This window comes from Zalophus californianus, chromosome 16, assembly GCF_009762305.2.
Source record: "Zalophus californianus isolate mZalCal1 chromosome 16, mZalCal1.pri.v2, whole genome shotgun sequence".
Classification (NCBI taxonomy): Eukaryota; Metazoa; Chordata; class Mammalia; order Carnivora; family Otariidae; genus Zalophus; species Zalophus californianus.
The window spans coordinates 38,543,345-38,568,509 of NC_045610.1; the positions used below are offsets into that span (position 1 = coordinate 38,543,345).

General features: G+C 35.6%; 1 protein-coding gene across 5 annotated transcripts; it reads right to left on the minus strand.

Annotated features, from left to right (window-relative positions):
- Positions 1-396: 396 nt before the first annotated feature.
- On the minus strand, positions 397-23,289 carry FBXO47 (F-box protein 47). Of its 5 annotated transcripts, none has more exons than XM_027624549.2 (11): positions 23,109-23,289; positions 20,505-20,713; positions 19,905-20,075; positions 17,148-17,224; positions 14,898-14,975; positions 13,938-14,046; positions 9,961-10,137; positions 8,684-8,830; positions 7,881-8,023; positions 4,742-4,901; positions 397-4,071 (listed from the first exon to the last, which is right to left on the minus strand). In XM_027624549.2, exons 2-11 carry the CDS (start codon positions 20,686-20,688, stop codon positions 3,959-3,961), a joined length of 1,359 nt encoding a protein of 452 aa, XP_027480350.1. In that variant the 5' UTR covers positions 20,689-20,713; positions 23,109-23,289; the 3' UTR covers positions 397-3,958. The 5 variants fall into 5 exon arrangements, with proteins under 5 accessions (XP_027480350.1, XP_027480351.1, XP_027480352.1 ...); XM_027624550.2 differs by lacking the exon at positions 23,109-23,289 and adding an exon at positions 22,741-22,775; XM_027624551.2 differs by lacking the exon at positions 23,109-23,289 and adding an exon at positions 21,244-21,266.
- Positions 23,290-25,165: the final 1,876 nt, after the last annotated feature.

Genomic DNA, 25,165 nt, shown 5'->3' on the forward strand with positions numbered 1-25,165 from the left:
GCATACGCTCAACAACTGAGCCACCTAGGCACCCTAATTGCAACATTATATTAAGATGTTTTGTGTTTTGATCACGGTAGAGCTATAACTAACAGCTTAAATAAAAATAAGTTCCTCCAGGGGCTCCTGGGTGGCTCAGTTGGTTAAGCGACTGCCTTCGGCTCAGGTCATGATCCCGGAGTTCCGGGATCGAGTTCCACATCAGGCTCCCTGCTCAGCAAGAAGCCTGCTTCTCCCTTTGACCCTCCCTCCTCTCATGTACTCTCCCTCATTCTCGCTCTCTCAAATAAATAAATCTTTAAAAAAAAAAAGTTCCTCCATAAGAAATAAAGGAATTATACTCAATGACTTGCATAATAACAAACTCTATACAAGTTAGAATGTTTCTAATTTAAACTTTATTAATATTAATAAATAACAAATTAAATAAAATTTAGCAAATATTAATATTTAGGTATCAAAGACATTTTGCCATAAATACAATACTTGAAAAATAACGCATATTTTTCACTTTTGTACATATCTATAAGAAAGCCTTTCAGGGGCTAAACTATTTTTTTTAAGTCTCTGGTTACTTGAAGAATTTTCCAGAATTATATTTTCTCTCTTGATGAAAAAAAATTGTGTTCTTGGTACTTCAGCACTTTTTATTTTAACCTAGAGAAAACTATCCAATACAGCTGTCTTTCAGGTCATCTTTCCTATCTTAGTGACGTTTCAATAAACCAAGGAGCATATGTCCATAACCTGATTTCTTACAGGTTTCACTGCTACCTGCTAGTGGAAGTGAAAAGAAATCTCGAATCATATAATTGAGTACTATTCACTTAAAGACATTGACTCTCAAGTAATAATCACACAAAGAGGTAAAGGTTTGTTTTTTATTAACATAAGATGGTTCTCCCCGTTGCATCTTTCCCTGCACACCTCCTGCTTGCTCTAATCTCCACTTTAAGGTGGACGACTATCCTGGTAATAAAATCTTTGTTCTTATCCGAAGAACAGGAAGAATGAACTAAGTCATCAAAGCACTGGAAAAGTGTGAAATAAGGTGTCTACTGTTCATGCTACGGAGAGCAACCTGATAAGCAGCCACTTGAACTTCTGGAATGATTAAACCACTTCCCAAACACAGTAATTTACTGCCTGCATTGTGAATACGATAAAGAAGTTAAGGGACCAGAAGGGCATGAGAAGGAATTATCAAAAAAAATGTTAAGGATAGACGTTCCATGGTTTCTTAAGGTATAGAGTATTTATCACAAGATATAAATTTTAAATCAGTTTCTAAGAAAAGAAGTGTCCTTAGTTTATTGGTATGGTGTGTGTGGGTGTTTAGGAACAATGGTAAGATAAATATAGTGACGAGTCATGGGGCTTGCTTCCTAGTAGAAGTAAAAATCAGCCTCCAATGAAAGTCAAAGGAGACTGAGGGAATCACTATCAAAAGGAAAAAAAGAGCTAGAAGACCAGGTCAATCTTTAATTTAGAAAAGAGATAGGATAAATTATCTGACCTGTTAGCAGCCCACGTTGTTGTTATGACTGTTCTGAAGTTGGTTAGAAGTGGACAATCTCCTAGGAATTTTAGGCTATGCATTTTGCCAATACTCCTTCTTTGGTGGTACTATGAGTGTCTATTCTGTCACTTATTGATGTTATCATTGATACCAGTGATAACAATATGTGCTTTTGCAAGTTAATCTCCCTCTTAGACATTTGATATCACACTTTATTCCTGATGATAAATGCATTTGGCAAAAAACGAAACAAAACAAAAACAAACAAACAAACAAAAAGCAGGCTGCTGAATTGAGGAAATTGCAAGTTTGGTTTCAGTGTTTTTATCTATTGATAACTGAATTAAGAACTTGTCAGTTTACTTTTTATTGGTAGCAAGACGATATCCTTTATCTACTGCACCCAAAGAATGAATTTGATTTTTTTATGTTCCAAATTTTGGGAGAGGGTGAGATAATAATCTCACAATTATCCAGGATAATATAATAATATGTTTAAAAAATTTTATAGCAGCAGTCATGTCTGTTCACGTGTATAAGGAGATTCAAAATCTGGGTCAAAAACATGTTAAGTTAAACCATGCTTCTTTTGTAAACCACTGTGGGGACTTAGATAATTCAGGGAAACTTCACAAAGCCAAATTTCTTTCTCTAAGAGAATGAAACAGTATCTATTGAGTGAAATACTGAAAATATTCAGTTTACATTAAAATTTTAATTTTTCCTCTACTTTTCTTCCCCCTCCCCCAAATAATCAAATGGGTACAACTGTTAACTTGGAATCACCAGTGTTTTGATAAATAAATGGATTAGGCTTTTCAGAGCATGTACAGGAGAAAGAGTGAAAGAGGGAGAAAGAAAGGCTAAAATCAAGGTATTATTTTGTATTCTGGTATCTGCCAATTTTTAATCTTTATAATTTAATTGTGGGTGAATTCTTAAAATGAGAGGAAGAAAATGAAACCAGGAGAAAAGCAAGAACTTTGTTTCTGCATGAATATGCAAATACTAAACTCCAGAGAAAAAAATTCCTGCCCCCGATGAAATTATAGTTGGACGATTCATCAGGGAAAGGTAGTTAATTTCTGACATTTTAAAAACGAAGGTAAGTGCTTTTGCTACTGAAATATAGTAACATTTTGTTATCACAATTTATATTTCTCTCAAAAGTTTCACTCTTCCTGAATCCTATTAAACTCTTGCCAAACACTTGAGAATTTCCCACAAATTACACAATTTACATTCCACTTCTGTGGGTAATTTCTATATTTTCTAGTGCTCCTTTCCTTCCTCAGCTGCAGAGGTGAGTTAAAGTCAAGGGCTTAGGAAAAGAAAGCCAGCCTCTGAGAAGTCCAGTGGGAATGGGTATGTCTTCAGCAGAAATAAAATGATCAAACCCAAGGAGAAGAAAATGGGAGATCCAGGAGGGCCCCAGCATGATTTCAGCCCCATGAGACACTACTGGTTTCTATTTTAATAGTAAAAGCGGTGGGTAAACGTTAGTCAGACTGAAATAGTCCTGGAGCTTCTTTGGAATCCATTTACTGGAGTGAAACCCCACTCTCTCAGGGCGGCCCTCACCATGCATGCTGCTTCCGGGTTCCTTCGAGCCCTGCTCTTTAAGATAGGGAGGAAAGCTTTAGGAAGAAGTGCAAATTATCTGTGAAGATTGTTCTGGCAGCAGAATGGGTACTTTCTTTCATTTTATATTCTCCCTTATTTGCGACATTTTACTCTAATCTCCAGGAAGGAATAAAAGATGACTTAATTGTATTAAGACAACATATACTTTCCTCTATTTATAGACTTTTGTCTTAAAGAAGGAAATGTATGTGTGTTTGTATATAGATAGACAGACATATGTGTGAATATGTATATACACACACACTTCCTTTGGTTTTTGATCTGTTAGTTCATGTAAAACATCAACAAAATATTAATGTTCTATGCCAAAAAGGTGGTAAAAAATGTGATTTATATCTACACATTCCAAAGCATCATATTGCAGATCTTTATAAAGCATTCTAGGTTATGTCTGTACAACCTAAGCAAAGTGAACAGATATAAGCGTTTAGTGAATCTGAGTCACCTCTACTTACAAAACAGAATTTTCTCTTGCTTCAAACATCCACACATACAGGTTGGCCGCCGATTCTTGGACACTAATGCTCTATTTAGTTGGGTGTTGGGTTTACCAAAATCTGGAGAGACACAGCTTGTTTTCTGGAGAAATCTCAATACACTCTTGCGTTTGCCTGTAATTTTTATATTAATAATGGTGCAAGCAGTTGCTTCTAAAATTCTGTGCAGCTTTGGAGTTCTTAGGTTACTTAGGTGATAAAAAGTCCCATGGATGCTACTGTTTGAGTGTGGAAAAGTAGCACTCTTCCAATTGTTTGTTCGGTGAGGTATTCTCTAAATGCAAGGCTTTCTGAGTTTTTAGGTAGAGAGAGTATTCATGGTCAAATACAAGACCTCCTTATGGAAGTTTGCCTGAGCGTGCACAAGATGGAACAAATTCAGAAAGCTTCTGTCATCTTCATCACGGTCTCCTGTACGCCACACACAGGAGTGGGCCGTAGGGAAAAGAAAGTACAAGTTAAATTTTTAAATATATGATTTATTTGTTATAAAACATTCCAATTTTCCCTAATAATAGGTAACAGAAGACTAGTTAGTGGTCTTTATTTACTAAGTCAGACATTAACCACCAAAATCAGGGAACTATATAAGAGCACTGAATAAGAAGTCAGAAGAAAAGGACGCTGGTCCATGCTTTACTGCCTCTAACTCTATGATCTTGGGCAAGTCAAGTCATTTCTCTAAGCCTTAGTTTTCTCATCTGTAAAATAGGGTTGATTATCACGTTGGCTACCTAATAAAACTATACAATAATATGTGTTGAAACTAAACAATATAGGGCATTATTATGATGATTAGGATAGTTGGTAAGTGAGCGAGTGAACATTTTGCTGTGCAAAACTGGAACGAGTTCCTTTCAGAGCAGACTCTTCAACTTTAGGTTTTCCATTAAAATCCATACGAGACTTAAAAAGTAGCAAAACCAAGAGCTAAATATATCTCATGGAAAAATAAACAAAATGTCTGCTTCTTCTATTCTTGGTTTAGAAATAAAAGTCTACATGGAATTAGCTCTGTTTTGAGTGGAGGGTAGAATGCATTTTAGTCACACCTGTGCACCGTCTACACACACTCACTCACCGGACATAACTGACTGCAGCATTTCCATTATAACACATGCAAATGCATTCGCCACACTCTGCAGGAAGTTAGTTCTTTCCACGGGAGTGCTAAAGACTTTACACACTTTTTGCATCATTTTAACTGCCCAATCCATGCAGTATAGTTCTTTCTCACACACCTGATTTAGATATAAAAAGAGTAATGGTAAAGCTTCATGTGAAGAAAATTGTAGAATTTGAAAATGGTATTGACAATGATGGTTTATGACTTTACATAATTTATTACACATGACATCATATTGAGTTTATAAGTGGGAAATGCTCTTACATCGAATTCTCCTTTCCTTTCAAATGGTACAATTTTATTGGGAAAAAAGTATGATGTAAATAAAAGCTTTGTCCAAGATTATCATGTCATATTATTCATTAATGTAAGAACTAATATTGCAAATAATTGTTAAACATATCAAAAATAAGACTTCTGCTCATTCATTCATTCAGTTATTATTTATTGAGCAGATGCTAAGAGCTGGAGAAACAATGGTTAAGCCATAAAGACAGGGCCTCTATTTTCCAGGAATCCAATAAGGGTGACAAACAGGCAATTTTAATAGGCAAGAGAACTATCGTCTTATCAACTCTCCACCTTGAGAGTTGTAGGGAATATTTATCTCTCTATTATTTAAAAGATAAAATATTTAGGGACGCCTAGGTGGCTCAGTTGGTTGGGCATCTGCCTTTGGCTTAGGTCAAGATCCCAGGATCCTGGGATCAAGCCCTGTGTCTGGCTCTCTGCTCAGCAGGGAGTCTGCTCCTCCCTCTCCCTCCACCCCTCCCCCCCTGCTTGTGCTCTCTCTCTCTCTCCTCTCTCTCGCTCACTCTCTCAAATAAATAAATAAAATCTTTAAAAAATAAAATAAAGGATAAAATATTTAAAGATTACATGTTAATAGTTAAAGTTGGCCAAAAGGAAAAAGGTTTATTAACTAACATTCTAAATGGCCAATTTAATTCACATAGCCAAATCATATACAGCATGAAAATAAACCCTATAGTAGTGTAACATTTAGTTATAATGTAAACCTGACAGGAAAGATTTGTTGACTATGTATTATGTGTAAGGCATTTTTCCAGGCACTATGAAAGAAATAAGTCACCTAGTCTGGATGTCAAAGAGCTCTCAATCTCTTCTGGGAGACGATTTACCCTACACATAAAATGGCTTCAGAACACTAGTAGTACACTACTCGTAAACAAAAATGAAGAGAAGACAAATCTGAGGCCACTTAGAGCAAATTAATGATCAGCATTGAGATGTTCATCAGAGGTTTTCTAGGGAAGTCACCCTTAGTGACTTCCTCTTCATTCTACTTGTTATAGTGCTGCCAAAGTACCCTCCAAAAACTTAAAACTTATGTCTCTCACGTTCCTAAAACTTTTCAGCAGCTCCCTGTTAGAGGATGTGTTCAAGCCCCACAGAATGGTTGACAAAGTCCTTCCTTACCTAGCCTCTCCCTTCCTCACCTCCTTCTCTTCTGCACATTTTACTCCGGAAATAATACTGAGCGGCTTACAGTGCTACAAATATAGCCATGCAGTTCCATCTCTCTCTCTCTCTGAGGCAATCTACTTAATTACTAAAATAAATATTTACATTAAGAATGTAGTTAATTTGGTAGCTTTCTTCACAGTTTCACATTTTAAGAAGAGCCACAGAGGTTTCATTCATGTTTTAAGCAGTTGGTTTGGTAAAGATTCTTGTCTCTATTCCATTGATCCATATTCCATCAATCATTCCTCACAACAGTCACCTGGAAGACTATTCTAGTGCTTTTGAAGCACTGGTTGGGGTGGCATCTGTGATGGTAGCCAAATCAATGAGATTTCTATGTAACACGTGCAGGTACACTCTTGAATAATTTGCACACACACATACACACATACACACACACACACACACACACACACACACACACACACACACCCATCTCCCGGCAAACTAAACTCCTATTCATTTTTAAAAACCTATTTCTCCTGGGGCTGGGGAAGCCCTGTCTGTGCTATATTCACACAATATTGGCTCCCCTCTGCTACCCGTGTTTGTATATTTTTGTACATATATTTTTGTACTTATCACACTGAATTATTTATGTATACCTTGATAGATCCTAAAAGACCTTAAGCAGCTTTTGGTCAGAAATTTGTTCCATTAATTTCCATAGTCTTAGAATCTCACACAGTGTATGGCCCATAGTAAAACACTCAATTTGTGTTAAATGAATGAATATTAAATATATTTTAATGTTTTTTGTTTTTTGTTTTTTGGGTTTTTTTTTTGAGAGAGAGAGAGAGTTGTTGGGGGGCAGGGCAGAAGGAGAGAGAAAATCTGAAGCAGGCTCCACATCCAGTGCAGACCCTGATGCTGGGCTCAATCTCATGTCCCTGAGATCCTGACCTCAGCCGAAATCAAGAGTCGGACACTCATCCGACTGAGCCACCGAAGGGCACCTTTAATGTTTTATTTTTTTCTTTTTTTAAGATTTTATTTATTTATTTGACAGAGAGAGAGTGAGAGCACAAGCTGGGAGACAGAGGGAGAGGGAGAAGCAGTCTCCCCGCTGAGCAGGGAGCCTGATACAGGGCTTGATCCCAAGACCCTGGGATCATGACCTAAGCTGAAGGCAGCTGCTTAACTAACTGAGCCACTCAGGCGCCCCTAATGTTTTATTTTGAAAAACATTTTAACTATACAAAAGTGGAAATAATAGTATAGTGAACCTCTAATATCCATTCCCCAGCTTCAGCAATTACCAATCTTGTCTCCTACTACCATTTACTTTCACATCCTCTCCCTGCTGCCCAATGATTATTTTGAAGCAAATCATAAAAGCTGTTTTTAATGGAATTAAAAAAAATATAACTCAGCAGAGCTGTATAATGAAAATATGGACATTAAGTGGGGAGAGGTTAATATAAGGAATGATTCCAAATATGATCTTATATATATTTAAAATTTTTTAAATATACATAAAATATATGCTTAAATACTTATTCTTTCAAAATGTTTTGAGCATATTTCAGTTCCTTCAGGGCAGCTCCCCGGTAGGTCAACTATAATGTTAAACAACTTGCTAGAGAAAAACTTGGTTTTTACTTACCAAAGCCAAAAAGACTATCAGCTTTGCCAGTTCAATAGCCCGTCCATTCACAGCTTTACTAGCCATGAAAGTGAAACAGATGTTGTTCCCACTTAGGATTAGGAGACGTGCATTATTCTCTAGAAGCCACTCACGGGGAACCACTTTTATTAGAGGAAGAACGGTTATTTAGTGAGAAATTACATAATAGCTCTAGTAAACATCATTAAGTACATGCAATATTATATTACCTTATTGGAAATACAACTAGAGCCAAGGGAAAAGCACAGAAAAAGTGCTTTAGTTTTGTAATTATTGCATTCAACCAGAGATAGAGATTATTGCCAAGTTATAGTGGCTTTTACAAATGTCCTAGCAATATAGTCAGAGCATTTCTCCTACACATATATCAAAAGGCAAGGTAGTCTAATTCTGTGTAAGGAAAGAAACCTTATAAACTTTAGAATCTAAAGGATTCTGCAGGAATGGAAAAGACTGTTTTCCGTCTGCGCCAGCAGGAGAGGGCTTTCTTCTTACACAACCTAGGAGGTTGTTTGTGAGAATTTGCAAAATGGAAATAACTGAGCTATTTAAATGTGAAACTTTCAAATAATAATAAATATATATTTATTGGCAACTGGAGAAAAGGAAGTTGATTATATGCATTCTCTTCAAACATATACCAAACTCTTTAAATATTTTAGAACATTTAGTGATTTTGAATAGGCAATTCATTTGTTACCTATAGAATTATCCTTACAATTTTATAACTGTACTCTAAGAATATATTTCTACTACTCTGTGTGGTAAATATGTACTTTTACCTGATAGTTCATCTACAAGACTGATAACATCATCTGCTGTCCACTCTTTGGTGCCTGTGTCATACAGTAATTTAATAGCATCAGCCAAACCTTTCAGACTGGATTCATCTGTAGGTCCTTCTATCATTTTCTGCCAAACCACCTGTCCTGGATAATTGAAACAAAAACTAGGCTATGACAGAATAGTTGGCTTTGTAATAAAGACTTCATGGATTGTTTAAAAAGGAAACTGGATTGCATTATAGAATCCCATTTGCTTATATATGCTACTTTCATAATGAAAAGTCAATTCTGATAACAGTATAAGTGTGACTGTCTCTGACTGATGTGATGAAGTTTAACAACAATTGCTACATGAAGTAAAGAAAAGGTAGTTTTGCCAAGCAGAATAGTGCTTCTAGTTCAAAGATAATGCTATGCCTGTAACAAAAATTATAATAGGGGCGCCTGGGTGGCTCAGTCAGTTAAGTGTATGCCTTTGAGTCAGGTCATGATTGGGCTCTCTCTGCTCAGCGGGGAGCCTGCTTCTCCCTCCCCCACCCCACCCCCGCTTATGCTTTTCTCTCTCTCTCTTTGTCAAATAAATAAATAAAATCTTTTAAAAAATTATAATAGGCAATTGATGTAATCATACTAAAATCAAATGAAATCTACTGATATCCTTCCAAAAAGAGAACATGCTGTATTTGAGTATCTTCCAAATATTAAATATATCAAAACACAGTAATCCAGTCAAGTTTTGAATATTTACCTATGACCAATTCTCTTTGTGAATTACACAAAACAAAATTTGATCCCAGATCGGCTTCCTGCTGCTACTTTAAACTGGTTACCTCCTGATATAGGCAATGTGAACCAAAGAACTGTATGCTAATTTTAACATTAATCTAAGCAAAACTTAGTTAGAAAGGCAAAAAAATGCACATAATCATATTATGTACCCAAAATTAAGTAAAACATCAATTTAACTACTACTGTGCTTTACAGACACTATTATTCCCTTCCAGCAGCAAACATAATCTTGAGGTAAGATAATGTTTAGAAATGAAAAGTAGTGATTTTTAGGTATACCAGAGATGATAGGAACATATTTGGTAATGGCCTGCAGTCTTGAAGCTTAAGTTATGCATAAGCTAATGTAGTGTACATCTATGAAATCATGAAACACAGTTTAATCATTAGGAATGAGGAAACTGAGCAGGTACAAAAAGATATGTTTCCTAAAGTAGAAGTAATTAACATTTTGTAACATACATCTCTAAAAAATGTATGCTCACCATCTTGAGGAGATATTGGTCCAAAGATGATATACAATAATCTTGCCTGATTCACCATTGGCCATGGTTTTAATATACGTGTCAACCAAAAAGCAGAATCACTTTGATGTGTCCAGTGATCAAGCAGGACGTTCCTACAGAACAGTCTGATCCTTAACTCCAGTTTTCGGGCACTTCCTATGAAAACAAAAGAATTGTAAACCATTCTTCCTAGAAAGGCTGATGTGCATATTGGATATGCACACAGTGGATATGGTCAGTGATAGACATCTGTAATATACTTTGCACTGAAAGTATTATTTCATTTTCCTCTGTAAAAATTTTAGATTATCAAGGGACTATTTTTTAAACAATTTTATTGAGATATACTTTACACACCATACAATCCAGTGGTTTAGTATATTCACAGATATGTACAGCCAGCACCAAGTCAATTTAGAACATTTTCATCACCTCAAAAAGAAATCCTGTTCTTTTAGCTATCACCCCCCATCCCTCCATTCTTTACCATCCCTAGACTTAAGCAACCAATACTCTACCTTCTGTCTCTAAAGATTTCCTTTTTCTGGACTTCATGCAAATGAAATCATATAGTATGTGGTCTTTTGTGACTGGTTTCTTTCACTTAGCACGTTTTCAAGTTTCATCCATGTTATGGCATCTATCAGTACTTCCTTCATTTTTATGGCCAAATAATATTCCATTGCATAGGGGTGCCCTGGTGGCTCAGTTGGTTAAGCGACTCCCTTCAGCTCAGGTCATGATCCTGGAGTCCAGGGATCGAGTCCTGCATCGGGCTCCCTGCTCAGCGGGGAGTCTGCTTCTCCCGCTGACCCTCCCCCCCTCTGCTCTCTCTTTCTCTCTCTCAAATAAATAAATAAATAAAATTTTAAAAAAATATTCCATTGCATAGATATACCTCATTTTGTTTATCCATTCACCCACTGATAGACATTTGGGTTTTATCCACCTTTTGGCTATTACAAATAATGCTGTTATTAACATTTGTGTACCAGTTTCTGTGTGGACATATGTTTTCATTTCTCTTACGGATATACCTAGGAGTGGAATTTCTGGGTCATATAGTAACTCTAAGTTTAGTCATTTGAGGAACTGCCAGACTGCTTTCCAAAGTGGCTGCACCAGCTTACATCCCGACCAGCAATGTATGAAGGTTCCAATTTCTCCATATTTTCACCAATACTTGTTGTTATCTGACTTTTTGATTTTAGCTGTCCTAGTGGGTATGAAGTAGTACCTTGAGTTTGTCTTTTTTAACAGACTTATTGAAATATATATAATTTACATACCAAAAAATTCACTCATTTAAAGTGTATAATTCAATAGTTTACAATCTATAATATTATTGGGGTGCCTGGCTGGCTCAGTCGGAAGAGCATGTGACTCTTGAAGTTGAAGTCGTGGGTTCATGCCCCATGTCAGGTGTAGAGATTACTTAAATAAACTTAAAAAAATCTATTATATTATTAATTTTTAAAAATTGTGGTAAATATATTTACTTATACATATATAGATATATATAACACAAAGTTTGCCATCTTAATCATTTTTAAAGTGAACAATACAGTGGCATCACTTAATTCACAATGCTGTTCAACAATCACAACTGTTTATTTCCAAAACTCTTTATCACCTCAAACAGAAACTCTAAAACCATTAAGCAATAACTCCCCATTTCCCTCTGCCCCCCGTTCCTGATAACCTCAAATCTGTGTTCTGTTTTTATGAATTTGCCTGTCTGAGGTACCTCAGTTAAGTGGAATCACAATATTTGTCCTTTGTTGTCTGACTTATTTCACTTAGCATGTTTTCCAAGTTCATCCATTTTAGCATGCGTCAAAGCTTCATTCCTTTTTACAGCTGAAAAATATTCCATTGTATGAAGAGACCACATTTTGTTTATCCATTCATCTATTCATTGATGAACACCTGGGTTGTTCCCACTTTTTGGCTATTGCGAATAATGCTGCAGTGAACACTGGCATATAAGTATCTTTCCAAGCCCCTCTCTCAACTCCCTTAGGAATAGCTAGGAGTGGAATTGCTTGGTCATATGATAGTTCTATGTTTAGCTTTTTGAGAAATGGTCAAGTTGTTTTCCATAGTGGTGGCAACCATTTTACATTTTTATACCATTTATGTTCTACTTACTTGTAGATAAGACAAGAGTAAACAGAAAGTCCACCAATGATCTTAGGCCATAGGAAGTAAGTACCCCTTGATGTAGTAAGCCAAGTAACACAGCATCAGGAAAGCCTTTACAGAGGAAGTCTGGCAAATTGGGTCTTAAAAGATGAAGAGAGATGGTATTTTAGAAAAAAAAAAAAGAGCGTGAATAAAAGATATGAGGTAGAAATGTGTAAGAGATATGTGAGACAGTGAGGGAAGTGATCAAGACTACTCTATGTCAAACTGATACAGAGAACAGTGGGGAATAAATCTGAAAAAGTAGATTGGGATGAGAATGTGAAGGCCAGTATGAACAGTTTGGACTTTATTTTGATGACATTGGGGAGCCAATAAAAGGTTTGGATCCAGAGAGGGACATGATAAATTAATCTTGTTATTGTTTCATTGGGCTTCTAATCTGCCTTTCTGATCCAAAATTTGTTTCATAATGAAATACCTCAAGCTGTCAGAAAAGAAGAGATACTGTAACAAATATTGTGTACCACTTAGCTTTGTCAAAGCTTTACTTTTTGCTATATTTGCTTCAGATTTTTAAAAAAATAAACAAAACATAGGTAGGGTTATAGCTTCTTGTATATCACTCCCAATCCTCTTCCCCTTCATCCTTAGAGGTAATCACCATCTTGAATTTGGGTTTTGACCCTCTTGTACTAGTCAGGGTTCTCCAGAAAAATAGAACAAACAGGATGTGTATATATACATGGAGAAAAATTTGTTTTGAGGAATTAGCTCACAAGATTGTGGAGGCTTGGCAATCCAAAATCTGCGGGTATGCTGGCAGACTAGAGACCAGAGAAGAGTTTCAGTTCAAATCCAAAGGCAGTCTGCTGGTAGAATTTTTTCTTGCTTGGGAGATCAGTCTTTATCTGTTAAGGCCTTCAAGTGATTGATGAGACCTACCCATGTTATGGAGGGTAATCCGCTTTACTTAAAGTTTACTGATTTAAATGTTAATCTCATCTAAGACATAACTTCAGAGAAACATCTAGAATAAAGTTTGATCAAATATCTGGGTACTGTGGCCTAGCCAAATTGACATACAAACTTAACTATCACATCTCCCAACTATATTCTTACATTTTTTACTATATGTATATTAACCATAAAGAATAGATAGAATTATTTTACATGTTTTTAATTGGTATATAAATAGTATCATGTGGAAAATATCCTTTGGTTACCTTTTTCTCAACTTACATTTTGAGATTTATCCATATTAATACATGTGGCTTTAGTTCATTCATTTTAACTACAATGGTTTTAACTGTATGGATACTTAATTCATTTATCCATTCTCCTGATGATGGGCATTTATTTAGATTGTTTGCAGTTTTTCATGGTTGGTTACATGCTGTAATGCTCATTCTTATACAGGTCTCCTTATGCACTGTGGAAGTATCTCAGAGTGAAATTGCTAGATTGTAGGATTCCATAATTTTAAAAATATGAAGTATTTCATATATATATGTATATATATATATATATATAAAGGCTTAAAGAATACTATAATGAACACCTTTGTATCCTCCATCCAGTCTTAATTAATAAAATATTATTAATACAGCTGAGCCCTCTGAATACTTCTTTCTCTAATCACATGCCATGTTTGCCTCACAATCTAATTCAGTGTTTATCATCCCCTTAAATTTCTTTGTCCTTTTACTACATATGGATGTCATAATTTTCTTTTAAATATACTTTTGAACTCTGCTTTTTTTCTATTTTAATATCTGTATAATATTATCTGTGAATTGTAGTTTTTTTACCTGGTTTGCTGCAGACAGCGGTCTGCATCTTGCGGCAGAGATTAGTCAGCTCACATAAGAAGTTATACACACGATGGCACTCGAGTTCATCCCAACCTGCTGTTAAGGTCTGAGAATAATAAAATAAAGGAAACATTACAGATGTTCAGACCATCAAATCAAAATGTAAGTCACTGCTAGCTTGTGAGCATAACTGCTGTAGCACATGATTGAGGTGATGTGCAATTTTTACCCATTATGGAATGTTCAAATTAATAAGAAAATTTACATAAACAAACCCTAGAAATGCTCCAAAATCCAGTTTCTTTTTGGTTGTAAAGGGAATATCCTTTCAAATGGTTCCAAATCCTGAGCTCTGACAGTATAGGTAAAGTAACAAAGGCCAAAATCCTTAGATATCTGACTCACAGCCATTCTGTGGTTTAGTTTTCAACAGAATCCCTTTGAGTTCCTCTAATTATCATTTATGATATTGCTTACAAATGATAATGATCTCATCTCAATGTGACGATTATGAGCGTTTACTAATAACATTTTGATGTGAACGAGCAAAGATTTTTTATTAGGACAAAGTTTCATAATTATCTTTGAGCCAACCAGAATGTACAGTTAAACATACAGGAAAAGGAAATTCAAATGGTATGCTACTCTAGTTAGATTTTGAAAAGGTTGATTAATCATATAAATTTTTCTTAAAACAGTTGAACTGGATTTTAGTAGTTTAAGAATTAATCTCATTCTCTGTGGAAGGACATAGAAGAAACTGCTAACAACAGTTACTTCTGTTGAAGTCAACTCGGTGGACCAGGGACAGGCCTTGATGGTAGAGTTACTTTTCATTTTATAAAGTTTGTACCTTTTGAATTTTATATAAATATATGTGTTTATATTACCTGTCCTTCCTCCCCCAAAAGCAAAAATCTATCTTAGAAGAGGGATGGTAGGAAGGCAAAAATATACCTTTAAAAACATGCCATAACATGGTAATCCTAAACATTGGATAGGAGCTGCACAGCCATTGAATTTAAAACAGGAAACCTGTAAAGAGAACAACTATTAATTTCTCTTTTTCAATGGAACTGTACAATGACTGGACATTCAAATTTAATGGAAATATGCAAGAATTTTTCAGTATTAATTGAAAATAACTAAAATGCGGGGCGCCTGGGTGGCTCAGTTGGTTAAGCGACTGCCTTCGGCTCAGGTCATGATCCTGGAGTCCCGGCATCGAGTCCCGCATCGGGCTCCCTGCTCAGTGGGGGGTCTGCTTCTCCCTCTGACCCTCCCCCCTCTCATATGCTCTCTCTCTCTCTCTCTCATTCTCACTCTCTCAAAATAAATAAATAAATCTTTAAAAAAAAGAAAATAAAATGCTAAATAATTAGCATTGTGTTACATAGGTAAGATCACAAAAGAAATATAAGAGTCTATCTTAAAGGAGTTCATAAATACATGCACGTGAAATTATTTTGATAATTCAGGTTAGAATATACATAAATGTTAAAATGACTAAATATACACTATATCAGATACTGTGAAAACAGAGACAAGACAAATTTGGGAATGATCAAAACAGCTTCTGAAGCATGTGAAAAAAGCAGTCTTAAAGTAGGATTCAAATATAAGGAATGAGAGGTGCCTCTGTGGCTCAGTCATTAAGCATCTGCCTTGGGCTCAGGTCATGATCTCAGGGTCCTGGGATCAAGCCCTGCATCAGGCTCCCTGCTCGGCAGGAAGCCTGCTTCTCCCTCTCCCATTCCCCCTGCTTGTGTTCCCTCTTTCGCTGTGCCTCTGTCAAATAAATAAAATCTTTTTTAAAAAAAATATATAAGGAGGGCGCCTGGGTGGCTCAGATGGTTAGGCGTCTGCCTTCGGCTCAGGTTATGATCCCAGGGTCCTGGGATCGAGTCCCGCATCGGGCTCCCTGCTCCTTGGGAGCCTGCTTCTCCCTCTGCCTCTCTCTCTCTCTCTCTCTGTCTCTCATGAATAAATAAATAAAATCTTTAAAAAAATATATATAAGGAATGAAAAAGATAGGAAAGATAGGTGAGGGGAACAATAAGGACAAAATTGTAGAGTGGTAGGAATAAAAAGCTTTATGTGGGAAGAAAGATATGACATGCTTCACTGGGCTCAATGTAGTAGGGAGTAAGGTTGCATTGTCAGGAAGAGCCCTAAATACCAGCTATAGACTTTGGACCTTATTCTTGCTGAAATTGAGTAGCTACTGAAAGATTTTTAAGTAAGAAAATTAACTCAGTGAAAGGGATGCTTTAGGAAGAATAACCTTGATTCAGCATACAGAATGTCTTGGGAAGTAAAGAAATAGATGGCAGAAAGATCATCTGAGAAGCTGCTGTAATAATATAGACCTGAACTCAGTGCAAATACTGACATGAAAAAAAGCTAATGCATCAGAAACAGTTTGCATACTACTGAGTGTAGAACTGAACCATCAGTGTTGGATGTATGTTTGAGTTTGTATAGTGAAACTCAAAACTTATACAGAGATTACGCCTAAACACATGGATACACATTCAAGTCATAAATCATCATAAACATTTTATTTTTAAAATGTTTTAAAGATTTATTTATTTTAGAGAGAGAGAGAGAGTGTGTGTGTGTGTGTGTGTGTGCGTGGGAGGGTAGAGGGAGAGGGAGAGAGAATCTCAAGCAGACTCCCCATTGAGCGCCAAGCCTGATACAGAGCTCAGTCCCACGACCCTGCGATCATGACCTGAGCTGAAACCAAGAGTCAGACGCTTAACCAACTGAGCCAACCAGACACTCTCAAAAGTTTTGTTATTTTAATATTAAAAATACTTTCCTATGTTTTCATACATTTATAAACAGTAAATTAACATTCAGAAATTATTTCATTTTAATAAAATATCTAAATCACTTTAAAACAGCCTCAGGACTCTCATGTAGGAAAAAAATACTTTTATACTCTGATAAATCTAATAAACTTGAATGATATTCTTAGGTATACATAAAAATTGTTTTATGATAAGTAAAAGACTACTACATTTTGGTGTTTTATAATCTCTGGGTACTTGGTATAGTATTAGATTATCATCAATCAATTATTAGTACTAATTCATGAAATTCTAATAATTGAAGATGGATCTAAAATGAGTGTAAGATATTAATAAAAAATATCTTTACTAGAAATCAAGACTGTGAACCAACTGAGAAGTGTGATCTTACTTCTGCCAGTATCTTGTGAATGTACTTTAGTCTTTCCCTTGTGGGTAGCAGCAACGTACATCTTTTAAATAGCAGACCTGAGAATGTAAAGAGACACATGAAAAAAATGACAATACAATTAATGGAAGAGTGCCTGTAAAGCACAGCATAACATTTCCTTGAAAGTCAAGTATGGTAAATCACAGTGGACTGTGAGCTGATATGGTTCTGAAGAGGAAGTTTGGGAGCAAGGGTACCAGACACTTACAGTATATGGTGTTTACCAAGTAACTGTGATGTCCACTAAGTGGTATAAAATCTTACGAAAATGATGAAATTGATATTATAAGACAGATATTGAAAGTATTTAGATTAAAAAAGATATAACAGACACAAAGATACACTAGTGGAACTGTATCTTTATTCTATAGAAAACAGATTCCAATATTTCTTAAAATTAACATGTTCACAAAGGAACATGTTTTAAGAGTTATTAATGTAAAACATGGAAAGAATGAGAAAAGCGATTTTGTATTCCTTTCTCCATATAAAATTTTTTAAAAATCATAAGTACTTAAAATTTCAGAGGTTAGAAGTTATTTTCACTCATAGAAAGTATCCAGTTTGGATGCAATATCCATTTCTTCCTTCAAAGATATCCTTTTATGGGGCATACATGTTAAGAATGTATAGAATTTTGTGTTCAGATATTTTAAAAAAGAAAAAAACCCAGTGTGACATATAACTTGAACTACAGTGACAGAAGTGTATGATTTGTTTCCTCTAACTTCATGTGTTCTGTTTTCCTAAAATGGCAATACATTGTTAACATTCCTATAAGGGCAATGTTTCCCTTACACTAAAAATAAGATATATGGTAGGAAAATAAATACCTGAATATCATTAATTTCTCCATTTTTATCTTCTCTGCATTTACTCTTTTTTTTTAACATATATGATAGCTGCTTTATATAATTCTGTAGCATCTATGGGAATCCAATTTATTTTTAGAAGTTGCTATGTTTGGACAACGCATGACCAGAATTGAGTTCGAAATATAAACCCTCCTTATTTTTGTACGTAAAAAGACATTTTCAGTGTTTGGTTTTTAAGCTAAGTTCTTTCCCTTTCATGTTTTGGCATCCAGTCCCATGGCAGATCATAGCTGGGGAAGTGTAAGCTATAATTGTATGCTGGTTGCTTTTTCTAATGTAAAACTCCTATTTTTAAGGATTGCAATTTACCATAAAAACCAATACTGGCTGACTTATTTATTTTTTTAACACAGGTGCTCTGCTATACCCTTTAGAGACCAACTTTTAAAATTTCTTCCTACTAAAATAGAGTCAGATGTAATGTTCTTTTCACACTGGCCATCTGCGCTGTCTTGTATGAAGAAGCAAATTAAAATTTTTAATCTTCAGAGCACAGAATTCTGAAAATGTTATTTTAATGTCTGAAAACAGGAACGGATCAGATAGGAATGGCAACATGAGAAAATGGTAAGTACATCAAACATTTACCTAAAGATTCAGTCATAAGCCAGGTGTCTGCACCAAAACTAAATGGAAGGTTGAAATCATTACATGAATAAAACTGTTTTTAAAAGCTGGCTATTAAGATCAATACATATTTGTATTTTTCACTGAATTATCCATATAATTATCTTAATGCTTTTTTGCTTCTTTGAGCAACTGAGTCTTGGTCAGGGAGAAAAAAAAATTCTTTCAGACCAAAACCAAAAAATAAGCTCTTTTACTGTACCACTTATTCTGCAACTAAGGATGTTTGAAAAAAGATATTTACAATGACATGTAGCAAAAAGTCATTGCTATATTCTGTTACAGGCTTTACTAAGTCTAATCACAAATACTGAAACCAATAACACTGTAATCAGATTACATACCTTTCATTTAATCTTATTAATCTAAATATAATAGTAATTTTATTAATATTATCAAATATACTTTTATGTATTTACATATGGATATAGTCTTATTTTATTATCTTAAAGATAGGTATCGTTGGGCTACTAAAAGGTAATAATTATTTAACTTAACTATTATGCCTTTATTTAAAAATTGAAAACATCACCTCAATTTTTGGTTTTATTGCCACGCTTTGGTTAATTATAAGGTAGTTTCATAATTAAACTGGTGCCACTAGTCAAGTCAAAATTAGAATTTTATTTCAGCATAAAATTAGAATCTTATTTCAGCACATCAATGAATGGGGTGAAAGACATAGATGATTATAAATCAAGGGAAGAGATTATATGGAATTTCCTTTGATAATTTATTATAGCATCATGATTTATTAGTAAATGTGTGGAGTACTTAAGAAAAACACATTGTTTCTGATAAAATAGGTGATTTTCCACAATAATGTGTTTACATTTCTTTTCTATTTTAAGGACTAGATTATGGTTGAAAGAGAAAAGAAGTTTAGAAATAAAACTCATTAGATCCACAGGAAGTAAAAGCATTGAAAATACATCAATTTCACTGGTAAGCCACCTAGACAATAAGCAAAGGTGACATTGTATGCACATGAATCACAAGGACTGATACTTTACATTAAAGTGCATTCTCTCATCTTTAAAGATACGTATAAGGGACTATTATGGGAAAGTCTTCACACTGAAGAATAAAAGCGTCATAGAAATAGACACATTTTAAGAAATATCCCATTTCCCACAGGACTTACAGAATTGTTTAATAAAATCCCCTTAATTAAGTGTAGTTCTTTACTTGTTACAATTCTCATTACATAAATTACCTAGAGATCTGTAATGTTCCAGTATGGCAGAATCTTGTCTCTTGCTAGGCAGCTCAAGGTTATGAAAGTCCTGTAGTAAAAGTCTTTTGCTTCCTGACGAGGTTGAAATATAATTAATAATGTGCTGGCTGACTGTTTTGGACACCATGCTTAGCATGCTGATATCCTTCACTACCAAGAGAAATATATATACATATATATATAAATAGCTTAATTACAAGAACATCATTATTATTACAATCTATTAACTTATAAGTTAGCTCATTAATAATATACTAAATAATAAAATACATAAATAAGTGGGGGAAAGGGGGAAAATCTTAAAATTGTTTTAAATCTCCTGTTCAATGAATTGGAAATATTTAGGGATGTAACAGTCAAGTTACCATGTTGTTATAATTAGAAGCATGCTTTAAAGAGTTTGAGTGTCATACTTTCTTTATTGTACCTCTTACCTAACAATGATGAAACCTTTAGAAAATAAACATAATGTAAATAACCATTAATATTCTAGCAGAGCCTAAGATGACAAACTAGTTCTTGAGGGGGGAAAAAATATTCAAGTGTTTATATAGCCTACTCATAGTTCCCAGACCTCACCTGACAAATATCTTAAGATTATCTGGAATATTTCCAATGGCAAGGCTTTAAAATTTCCAAGCGTTGATAAGAGCTGAGAATCTGAGTCAAGGGTGTTGGAAAAATAGCTGCTGGATAGACGATTACTACGTCTATATTTCTGGTTGGGAATCAAAGTGAAACTGGTATTTATTCTAGATGCCATCCTTTTCTTATCGCATGAATTTATCCTGGTTAGAAAAATAAAACACAAGAGACAAAGGAGAAAGGAAATTATAGAAACAAAGAGCTGTTTTTTAAAATGAAGAAGTTGATACTTTGATGGGCAATAGCTGTCTATCTATTTACAAAACTTTAAGTGATCTCTACCCCTATCGTGGGGCTCAAACTTATGACCCCAAGATCAAGAGTCACATGCTCTACTGACTCAGTCAACCAAGCACCCCTCTATTTACAAAACTTTTAATATAATGTCCAATTTACGGAGTTCCCACCAATAAGTGTATTTATTCATCTCACATGATATTAAATGTTTAAAAGTCTTTTCCCTCTTAGCCAAATATTCTAGATAAAGAATTTTAGTAGAATAAGAGACATGTATTTGGATGAGATATAGTCTAAGAAAATATGCAAAATCTTTAAAACGTAAAAGATTTGACACAAAAAACCAATATAACAAATTCAAAACATTCAAGATCTGTGATTAGTATGTTGCTTTTATAATCTTTACCTTCTAAAAAAAATCAAAATATCAATGTACCTTTAAAATTTTGTAGTAAAGTTTTCCTATTTCTTTAAAACTGAGTACTGACATTTTCTTTGTTGGAAACAGTAAAAATAGAGATAAGAAATAGAAATTCTAAGTTTAGAGCTTTTAAAATTTATGAGTTCTAAAAGATTAAGAAGATTGCAATGCTATTACCAATTATGTGCTGTGCTGTATAACACAAACAGTAAATTAAAGTCTTGTAAAATTAAAAAGACTAGAATAAATAAATGAACAATGATTTTCATCCTAATTCCACTTTTGGTTACTTATAAGTCTTAGGAAGGGCCTACACAACTTGATTTTGAAGTGAACATTTCTTAGACAGAACTTATTAAAATCACTGATAATTTACTTACACCAAAAAATAATTCTTAAAAAAATATTCATAATAGGCAGTGACTTTGTCACTATTGCTCCAATTCAGAAAACATTGTCTTTTGTATATATACACGTACATGTACATGTACATATACATAACTGCAACTCCAATCTAAGGCTCCCTGTTTCTGAAGTAACAACTAAGACATTTCATCAAAGAGTTACAAATATATCTGACCCAAATCCATTTTCTCCTTTTGTCACAAACTTGCTAAAATCACATTGTTACTTACTCATCTAAAAGGTTACATATCAACTTAAAAGTAGTTATACATTCAAAAACATGGCCAAGAAATTTAGTTCTTAGTGAAAAACATACTGTGAACCTCCTTTAAAACCATACCATAGCACTTTGCTTTAGCATTCCATGAGCACTTAAATTAGAAGCTATTTAAAAAATAATCAGTAAAATTACACAAGTAACATATTGCATGTCAAAAAGTTTATAAAATACAGCAAAACAAAGACAATTAAATTCACTTATAAACACTTTGGTTTATATCATTTCAGAATCATATATATATATATACAACCATATAGAGAATATATATATATTCTAACAAAAAAAGATCACTGTTCATACTATTTTGTAATCTGCTTTTTTCAACTGTAATTGTAAGTAAAACTAATTTCTTTCCATGCCAATAGATACTTCTACAAGTATATATATTTTAAAGGCTGCATGTAAGTCCACCAAATGGAAGAATGCTGATTTATTTAATCCATGAGGTTGTTTTTAACTTTTCACAGTAGGCACTTTAAAGCATTTTCATTGTATTAAAATTTTAAATCTGGCCTAGGATTTGTCCTGTCTCTGAGGAACGTGTAAAGTGAGACTTGGGTGTGGGCTCTTCACAGACTCACTGACACCTGGGACCCAGGGGACTTCAGTGTTCAACCAATGAGTGTGTATATTTAAACCACCGCGAATTAAAACGCATTGGGCCCATTCTTTTAACACCGAAGTCTCCTCTTATAATTCCTTATTTTTCTCACTCAGACCTGGACGCTTTGGGGGGAATGCAGGCTTTTCTGAAAATCCTGAAGGTGTAATCCCAAACTATTTCGGGTTTTCTCCCACCTCCCCCCAAGAGAACGAGAATCACTGACCAAAATAATAGTAATAAAATGTTTCCATGCCTCCGTTCCACACCACTCGTTACTGACTGTGAAAGGCTTTGAGGGCCTTCTTGGCTGAATTCCGCCCCCCCCCCGCCCCCCCTTTCAGAGAAAACCGTCCAACAGCAATTCACCGCGATTTCTATTTTGTTTCAACCTAAGAAAACCCTTAGAAGAGACCCACGTCTGCTCGGGTATTGGCCCCAAACACCTCCAGAGAAGTAAACCAGGGACACCACAAAGCATAAACTGGCCGATATAAGACTCCAACCACATGGTGATGCATTTTTTACCCCCTTCAGTCCATGAAAAGATGAAACTATCTCAAGAAAGTACTGGGGAAAAAAATCTCTTTTTACCACAGATTTTGACAGTTTTCCGGCTAAGGAATCACAGGCAAATGGGATTTAGTTGTTCTGCCCCACCATCCTCAAATTTCTTAATGTTTAAAAAAGAAAGTATCTCCTCAAGGTTTTCCCGCCGGCTTGAGAGCGGGTCCAGCTCCGGTCGGCTCCGGAGCTGCGTTAGCGCCTCCCAGGCGCCCCCGTAGCCTCAAGAATATTTTAGAATCCTCCCAGGAGCCCCAGCGGGAAAGAAGCCCCGCCTCCTCGTGAAAAGCAAGACCCCCCCCCCTCCCCCGTTCCCATAGTGCCCTCCTCCCTCATGAATATTTTAGAACCCTCTCAGGAGCCCCCACAGGAAGGAGACTCCGCCTCCTCATGAATAGTAAAATTCTCGGCACCCAATAGTGCCCCCTAGACCCTGAATAATTAACGAGGATGAGGTCCTCGGAGCCCAAACGGAGCCTGAGCTGAAGACAGGAAGGGGTGGAGCCGTTAGAGTCTGGGGGAGGGGAGGGTGCAAAGGAAGAGCCCCAACCTGGCGCGCCAGGGATGTGTTCCAAACCACTTCATTTCCCTTTCAACCTAATTTTGAGCCCATTTTTTGTTCCCCCTGCCCCCACCCCAGAAGGGTAAGTTACAAGAGCTTTCATCAAAACTAATGTTGGAAGAAACCTCCAAACATTCCTTTTTAAAACCTATGTGGGTTCCTAGAATCAGACAAGGATTTGTGCCTCCAGCCTTCCAAGATGGAGTGCAAGACAGAACTTCCTAGCCTGGCCCTCTTCCCTCGAAGATGAAGTTCTCATTCATTTATTCATTCATTCACTAGCTATTTATTAAAGCCTGCTCTGGGCCAGTTACTGGAGCAGGCCCTAAAGATACAACAGAGAACAAGACACATGTATTTTCCGGCCTTAATGGAGCTTATTAGTCTAATGGGAAAGATAGCATAAACAGTGTTATGGAGGAAATAAGGCAACAGAAAATAAGATGGTATGGGGGGTGCCTACTTTAAAAGGACTGGTCGGGAAGGGCCCTTTAAGGAGGTTACACTTCATTTGAGAACTAGTGGAGGAGAAGGAACCAGTCAGGAAAAGGGCTTGGGGCAAAGGGAACAGCAGGAAAGATTTGGGTACATTGTAGGGATTTGTAAGGCTGCCTGGCTGAGTTTAGTGAGAAAGTAGGAGAGTAGCATCATGGAGACCATGGAGAGGTAGGCACAGATGGGGTACGCAGGACCCTATATAAAGGCCTTAAAAGAGGCTCATTTTAGAACCCCTGTAGGCTCTATATCCTTGAGCTTTCAGGGACCCACTCCACTTTATACCCACATCCTTTATTAAAATAAAATACATAAATGACTACATAACGATTGATTTTACATTTAGGATTAGTTGACATATTGTTATATTATGTAGTCACAAACATTGATTAATTTTGACTTTGTAGTTTTTGGAGCTAGTTCTTTTTTTTCCCCTATCTCAAACATTTTTTATAGCTTCATGAAGATCTCAGCCCCTAGGCAGTGGGCCAGGAGTACCTAATGGATATAAAGATTCTGAGTGGTGAGCAGTTTACATTTTATTCAAAGTGTCATGGAAAGTCATGGAGGAGTTTTAAGCAGAGAGTGATATAACCTGATTTATATCACTGAAAGATTTCTCTGGCTTTTATGTGGAGAATAAATGAGGCTGGTAGAAATAGAAGAGGGGAGATCTGTTAGGATGTTGTTGCCTGACTAGAGTAGTGGCCCTGGAGAGATAGGTTTGAGATATATTTTGGGTATAGAAGTAACTGAATTTGCTGATGTATTAGACATTGGTGGGAGAGAAAGGAAGAAGATATGAATGATTCCCAGGCTTCTGATTTTAATGAGTGGGTGGATGTAAATCCCATTTACTAAGATACGCAAGTGGGGAGGAGTGTTTCTAGCAGAAAATGAAGAGTTTAATTTTGCAGATAGTAAATTTGATGTGTCTAGGAAACATCCAAGTGGAGCTATCACGAAAGTAGTTATCTGGAGGTTGGAAGAAAAACTCTGGGCTGGAGATAATACATTTATGGACATTCAA